Source organism: Colletotrichum destructivum, chromosome 5 (assembly GCF_034447905.1).
Source record: "Colletotrichum destructivum chromosome 5, complete sequence".
Classification (NCBI taxonomy): domain Eukaryota; kingdom Fungi; phylum Ascomycota; class Sordariomycetes; order Glomerellales; family Glomerellaceae; genus Colletotrichum; species Colletotrichum destructivum.
The window spans coordinates 2,060,180-2,067,119 of NC_085900.1; the positions used below are offsets into that span (position 1 = coordinate 2,060,180).

Genomic DNA, 6,940 nt, shown 5'->3' on the forward strand with positions numbered 1-6,940 from the left:
CGACAGACTCGATTCGGAGAGAACGACGACTTCGCCTTTGGGGGTGGAGAAAGGGTCCGAGACAACCCATGGCCTTGTAATCACCCCCGGTCGTCCCGGCCTGCCCCGTCACCATCCCTGATACCTATCTCGTCGGCCAGGATTTTGTACCTTGCGGCCCTAGGTACTTAGCAGATCGCCCTCTAGTGCATTCTGGATTTTGACCACACACACCCATCCCTCCCCCCTGTTTCCTACGTCCGCAAGAGCTGGGAGGGTGTTAACAAGGATGTCATACAAATTCATACAAACGGAAGCGCAATGAGCCTTCCGCTGCAGCGACACTCTATGATCCATGTTCTGGCTATCGGACCCGAATCTATGCCAAGTCGCATCTGGCTCCATGAGGTAAACCGGGTGGTATGCGTCCACAGCTCCCTCTTGTTTCGGTTCATCGTATAAAACTTCCTCGCCTCCTCATCAATCCCGATTGCTATAACCTCACACACTTCTTCACTCATAACACGCTGCTTGGACGTCCAGCCGTTCACGTATAGCATAGGCTTGCCTCAACACGGCCTCCATTTCTCTCCACCGTTGTCAAGCAATGTGCCAGATCAACATCCAACTTGACTCTTGGTGGTGCTAATCCTCGTACCTTACGTTTCACGTATTCTTGGCCGCTTGCTTACACCAAACCGAAGACCATCGCCTATCAGGAAGGGCAGTCGAAAAGACAAAGTCAATGCACTCAACAAGTTTTACGCCCATGAGTGGCCACCCGACGAATATCAACATGCAACCAGCCCACGGCACGCTCCTCCATGATGGAAAATCCTTGGACGACCAGGAGTATCAACGCGGAGACCCCGTTGCAATCGTCGACGATGGTGCGAGAGAGACTCTTACAGATGCGATCCAAATTCTCAACCTCCGGAACAACCAATACATGCTCGTCTTACTCAAAGCTGTGTGCTGGGTTCCTACTCACACCGAGCAACGGTCTGGTACCACTTTCCTGCTCACCTTGTACGGACCAAACTTGGACTTTCGTCACTCTCACTCTGAGCGTCCTCAGATGGGGTATCGTGGCATCGCCACTCTTTTCGGCTCCGGCGTCTATGTTGGGCGCGAGGTCGTGCTAGAGGGCAATCTCTCCAGGGTCAACCTTGACCCTGCGAATCGGATTTCTCTATTCACAACCCAGTGGGATGCACTTTCAGTCCACTCGGAATTGCAACAACCGGCATTGACACCCTCTGCCTCGTCCTGTGCTTCAGAAAGAAGCCCTTCCGAGTCCGGGGATGACGCCCCCCCTCCGCGGTTCTACCGTCTCCAAGGACGAAGGGACTCTGCTATTGAAATTCGAGACCCTGAATCACCAGTTTACAAGTCTTGTACTGACGGGCGAAAGGTGAACTCCTTATTCGAACAGAATCCCAAGATGTTGGAAACCCAAGCTGACAGCTCCCGAACAGTCGGTCTCACCTAAGCCCCTGTTTACACGCACTGCGTCCTTTGCGACAAAATTCAACACCCGCGTCGCGGTAGAAACCCCTTCGCCCAAGCGTCTACAATACGAAAGCAACACTCCCACATGGTCAGACCTGGGATCTGATGATGATTTCGGTTTTGGTGTCGACGCAACGTTTAATCTTGATCCCATCTTCTCTGATGGTCTTGATTTGTGCCTTAACGAACCTCAGTTTGACAACATGATTGCAGACAGCGACTTGCAAGTCAATTTTGTTTTCCTGCCACAAAATGGAGGCAGCGATTATGCGCCTGGGCACGCCGAACATCAACGGCCAAATGGGGGCGGCCAAGAGCCTCTGTGGCCCACGCACGGCATTCCGGCAGGTCAAGAGACTGCCTGGGATCCTCTGCAAATGCCGCCGCAACACGCGCCGGAGATGCGGCCACAACAACTCCCAATGCCTCAACGCCAGCAGCAGCCACCTATGAGACAGGGCCCCCAGACCGAATACTATGAGCAATATCGGCTTGCAGAAGATCAATCTAGCTCTCATATGCACTCCGGGCCTGATGCACACCACCCTCAGCAGCCGGAAGCCCCGCACATGCCCAATGATGCCCGCGCGGGTTATGCGCCATCTCAACTACCCCCGGTAGCTGCCTCTCAACCCATCCAAGGATTCCAGATGCAGTCCCGCTACCCGGAGGCTTCCAGCAGATTACCTGTCGCAGGTGCCCCCATCAGCTCTTTCCCAACGCCCCAGGAGGTTCACATCGTTCAAAGCAACCGTCACGAGCCACGCCAGCCTCACCCCCTGGCCTCCAGCTCCTACAGTCCGGTGCAAGAAGGGACATTGCCTTCATCGTCACATAGCCAGCAGTCTAGGCGCAGCCCGATGTTAGAGGAGCCACGGGCGGCTGGCACGCGAAGCACGCCAGTCACAGCTCGCCGAGCATCAGCACAGTCCATCCATACGTTTTCGCCGAATGCGTTGGTCGAATCCTTCCGTCAGAGCACGCAGGCGCACATTGCTACGTTGCAGAACCAACACGACCAGTTACAGCGGAACCCCACTAGTGAAGATGAGTTTCGCCAGGCCATTGAGGCATTGCAGGCTGCTCGCCGAGCCGCGGATGACTCTTTGCAGCAACTTGGTCTGCTCCAGCCTATCACCGGCATTCCTCTGAAGGGCACTGAGAAGAGGCTCCAATCCCTCGCTGATCAAATTGTTGACGCGATGAAAGCTTTGCTTCCAAATGCTTCAAATTCGTCTGAGCAGAGCGTTCAGAGCATGGTCCAGAAAGTTCAGAGCCTGAAGGACTTTATTGAGTACGTCGAGGGTGTCCATCCCGAAGTAGTCAAACGGGCTCAGGAGCCCGCTACTGCTGCTACCAGCGACAAGAAGATGAACGCACCAGCTACTACGGCAGGCCGAGTGCCCTCGGCTCCGGCCTCGGTGTCCTCCCAAGCCGCGGACGACTCTGACTCTTGCCGCTGGGTCGACGGCCAGACCACTCCTCCGCCAGACCGGTCATCCGCAATGGCGCAGAACCGAGACCGCTCGCGCATGTTCCGCGACATGACGACCGCCCACAGTCGTCGTACCGAGCACCGAGTCAACAATGGCCCGGAGTTTTACCCCCCCAACAGCTACAGCCAGCCCTCATCTCGGGTTCACTCGCCGATGGCCGCCCACTCGGTACCAGTTGAGGCTCAGCATCCCGCCGGACACGGCTTCTTCCAACAACCTCTTCCGACCCCTCTCCAGCAGACGATTCAGATGCCGGATTTTGGCGCTCCGATGCAATCTCGGCCGATGCATGCCTACCCGCCCCCGGCTTCGGTCGAGATGATGCGTCCAATGCAGCCCATCCCGAGCCTGCCCCCTCAGCAACACTACACAACTCAGCAGGAGAACTCTTTCTATCTGCGACCGAACCCGTCTAGCAACATCTACCCCACGAGCGGAGCAGAGATGCCGCAGACGGCGTACGCCCCGCGGTCTCCGTTGTCTTTCCAGCCGGGACCGGCCCCATCTCATGCCGGTTACTACCAAGATGTAAGGTCCACGCTTCCGGACCGACGGACGGTTCGTCAGGAACGCCCTGCCCCTTACTCTCTCAACTACAGAGATCAGAGACGACGCAGGGGAAGCCAGTGATGGCCCATGCCCTTCTCGTATGTGCCTGTGAGCACATAATTCCTACACTCACGTCGGCTGCGCCGTGCAACATGAAAAGTTTTTCATTTTGGCTTCAAAACTAGCGAGCATCTGATATCCTGCTGCATTCTTTCTGGCGAGGCGTTTCCAAAGTGTCAACTTTGTTTTTGTTTTCTCCATCCATGTCGCTCTGGCTGCTGGACTTCGCGTGGGAGGCTAAGCTCTCGCGCTTATCAGCCCTTAATTTCTAACTCCTAAAACATATACAATTTTTCGAGGCCTCTTGCTTGGACTTCTTTTTTTTTGGTGTTATGGGGGTCTGGAACACTCCCGGGGGGCGATGAAGTGATGGGACATTGAGTACACGAGACACGCACGAGCCTGGGGTGGACTTGCGGGAGGGGACTTGTACGAGTAGATGAATCTCTGTGTTTTTGGTGTTATTGGGATGGCTATAAAAAAGTCTTTACGATGTTCATCTTCACAATCAATGATCAATGATCAAATCATCCAGTACATCCATTCCCTGTTTTGTGATATATGACGCAACAATCTGTGAGTGAGGGATGATGAGAATGAGCATGATTCAACATCTGTCGCATGGTTCAGGAGATGCCCGCAGTAAGCCGCGCCTTGGATGGGGCCCACCGGTCGGCCGGAACCGTTGTCTACCTACGGCCCCGGAAGCCGAGTAACTGCACGGACCCCGGCCCCGTGCTCCACCCAGCGTCTCCAACTCCTTGTGTGCCCCTCCCCCGCCGCGGGGAAGTTGGGATCTGCCCGGTACTAATACACCCTCCCCCCACACACCTCTGCTGACGCAGGCTAGCGACCCGAATCGGCATATGCTCCGCCGCCGAGCCCTGACTACCACCGACGTCTGAGGTGCTCCCCGTCTGCCAACGTTTCGAATTGTGAGCGGGCGGGTGCGGGATCTCATCGCTACCGGTCTGTTTTTCTTGGCCTGTGACGGAAAATGGGCTGGATTGGGTCTTGTTGTTCATGCTTTCGGCAGATGCCTTCGTTCCCGGTAAGTCTCGGCCGGCGGTGTGTTCATGCAACAGTCTCCTTCGGCCCTACCATTGACGATCGGTGGGCTCCACATCCCCCCCTCCCGGCCTCCGTCGGTGAATCCAGATCAGGGCGTGCTCTGTGGTGCCAACTCAGCCGATCGACGTTTCAACGCCCTGAGGTATCATGGACCATTGTCTCTCGGCCCGGCTTTGCTTTCCCGCCTGAGTGAAGGAGGGAGAGCTATCGGACGGGGGAGCGTGGTGCCCCTGCTTCTCCGCTGGCATCGTGAGACGTAGGTCCTGCGGCGATCCGACGGCGATGAGTTCCTAGGTCAGGAGGAGGGGTGGGCCGAGTCTAGGGGATCTATAAAAGAACCGCGACGGGCCGCGCTGTCGAGTTTGTTGGTAGCCTAGCATACAACACAGCCAAAGTCTTTTCTATCGGCTACAGGATCCTACTCGTCCCTGGCACGGATCTGTTGAAGCAGATAATCGCAAAACATGGCCATCACCAGGATCGGACTCATCGCCTTAGCCGACGACGTCAAGCAAGACGAGGCCGTCGCACGGTTCAGCAACTTTGCCAATGAGTGTAAAAAGGTATGTTCACGGATCCGCCCCCCCTCCTGGCTTTTATACAGCAGCTCCGGAGTGCTGATGTCCCTTTTTTCCCAGGAAGACGGCCAGACGTACATCGTCGCGTCCAAAGCGAGCAAGTGCAAGGTCCTGACCGATGTGCCAGGCTCGCAGTCGTGGAGCGTGGTTTACGAGATTACTTTTGCGAACGAGGCGTAGGTTCCTATCCAGTGGCCCCCCCCTCTTCAACTGCGGCACATACAAAACGACTAACTGCTTGACATAGAGATATGGAGTACTACCAGACCAAGGACGCCGTTTACAAGGAGCTGATGAAGCAGGCCGCCGAGGGGAAGGCGACTGGCTTCATTGCTGTATCGGCGGAGTTTTAAGAACCCCGGTTGTAGAAAGAGAGCTTTTATTAATTGGACCAATGTTTCAGATGTCCCTCCGTCTTCCACCTTGCAAATGACGTCTGGTACTCTGAAGGAAAGGAGTGTACAAAGGCCTGTTTTCGAGAGCTTGCGTAGTGCCTGACCGATGAAACAGTCTGTACACGTACACGTAATAGTCTGGCCAAGTGGCTCTCGAGTCGACGACCCACAGCCGTAAGCAATTCCCATACGCTGGTCTTGCTTGCCCTGTGGGATTTGAAGATTGCGCGGACCTTCCAACTTCCGCCTGTGATAGTTGCAAAGTGGTCGACCCCCTTTCGTGAGTGCCAGAAGCTGCCTCAAAAAAGGCCCGCCAACAACCGAGCACGAACTTGTGCGTTCCTATAGACGAACCGAGTCCTCGTTGGCATCAAATTCCTAGCTGCCCCTCAAGAATCCCTAGCACCCAGATCACCAAGAAACGGATGGCAAGCTTCTCACAGTCGCCGTACAGCCCTATCGGGGCCATCCCGCTACTACTAGCATCTTTGGGCGATAGGAATGCGCCTGGGCCAAATCACATGAACCTTCACTGATGGCACGCAGTCCAGTCAGATTTCCAGTAGAGATCGTCTGTGCTACTCTTTCAACGGCGAGGGGACCCAGAACGCTGGTTCATACAGCTCCTTCTGAGCAATAGAGGGGCTTTCCATATTGCTTTACTGCACTCAAAACTTGTACAAAAGCTGCTGGAAAGGGGCATGACTCAGACCATCGGGTTGGATCGCTGCTTGACGCTACCTTCCCACATAAACCTCGTTGGTATGTCCCCTATCCTTGGCACCTGGTTTCTGCCTGGTCAGTTGCGGGTTCTCAAGACTGCAAATAAGCCGAACGGAAAGCCCTCGTTCGTCCGAACGGCTTCACCATGTTCAACGCGTACGGATCCTGCTCTGCGACTCAATTGTCATCTTTTTTCAGGGCCTGCTGCCAATGACTGAGGTAGGGGAGGCACTAAACCGATACCAAGGACTTTGCGATATGGTGGGGAACGGGCCTCGGGCCCAAACTGCTCTGTGTCTGCTTGCAAGTTATGGTTTCGGGACCTTTTCTAACAGGGCTCCTGTGGAATTGTTAGCGAAAGCTGCCGTGGCTTTTGAGAGGCAGACAAGGTCTGCCGAGTTTGGAGAAAGAGCACCGAGGTCCTCGGGGAGCTGCACTGGTGCGTTCGTTGCGAACACAGCATCTTTTTTGAGTCTCATAATGTCATTGGCCCAAGAAAGCCGGGGGAAAGCACATCGTGTTACTCGAAAGCTCGGGTTGCCAGCGCAAGTAGTCAACCAGCGCAACAGCAGGCAAA

The 6,940-nt window shown here is 55.3% G+C and overlaps 2 protein-coding genes across 2 annotated transcripts; both read left to right on the forward strand.

The window, feature by feature from the left end:
• The first annotated feature begins 332 nt into the window (after positions 1-332).
• On the forward strand, positions 333-3,872 carry CDEST_08205 (uncharacterized protein). The gene is made up of 2 exons (XM_062924364.1): positions 333-1,393; positions 1,458-3,872. Exons 1-2 carry the CDS (start codon positions 725-727, stop codon positions 3,615-3,617), a joined length of 2,829 nt encoding a protein of 942 aa, XP_062780415.1. The 5' UTR covers positions 333-724; the 3' UTR covers positions 3,618-3,872.
• Positions 3,873-4,552: 680 nt separating this feature from the next.
• CDEST_08206 (Putative stress responsive alpha-beta barrel) lies at positions 4,553-5,656 on the forward strand. Its single transcript, XM_062924365.1, has 3 exons — positions 4,553-5,230; positions 5,306-5,421; positions 5,493-5,656. The coding sequence occupies exons 1-3, from the start codon at positions 5,132-5,134 to the stop codon at positions 5,596-5,598; spliced, it is 321 nt and encodes a 106-aa protein (XP_062780416.1). The 5' UTR covers positions 4,553-5,131; the 3' UTR covers positions 5,599-5,656.
• Positions 5,657-6,940: the final 1,284 nt, after the last annotated feature.

Bases quoted from the DNA above. Each gene is read 5' to 3' on its own strand.
- CDEST_08205 (XM_062924364.1), top strand. From the start codon at position 725: ATGCACTCAACAAGTTTTACGCCCATGAGTGGCCACCCGACGAATATC. The intron at 1,394-1,457 runs GTGAACTCCTTA...GCTCCCGAACAG, and splicing joins CTTGTACTGACGGGCGAAAG to TCGGTCTCACCTAAGCCCCT.
- CDEST_08206 (XM_062924365.1), top strand. From the start codon at position 5,132: ATGGCCATCACCAGGATCGGACTCATCGCCTTAGCCGACGACGTCAAG. The intron at 5,231-5,305 runs GTATGTTCACGG...CTTTTTTCCCAG, and splicing joins TTGCCAATGAGTGTAAAAAG to GAAGACGGCCAGACGTACAT. The intron at 5,422-5,492 runs GTAGGTTCCTAT...TGCTTGACATAG, and splicing joins ATTACTTTTGCGAACGAGGC to AGATATGGAGTACTACCAGA.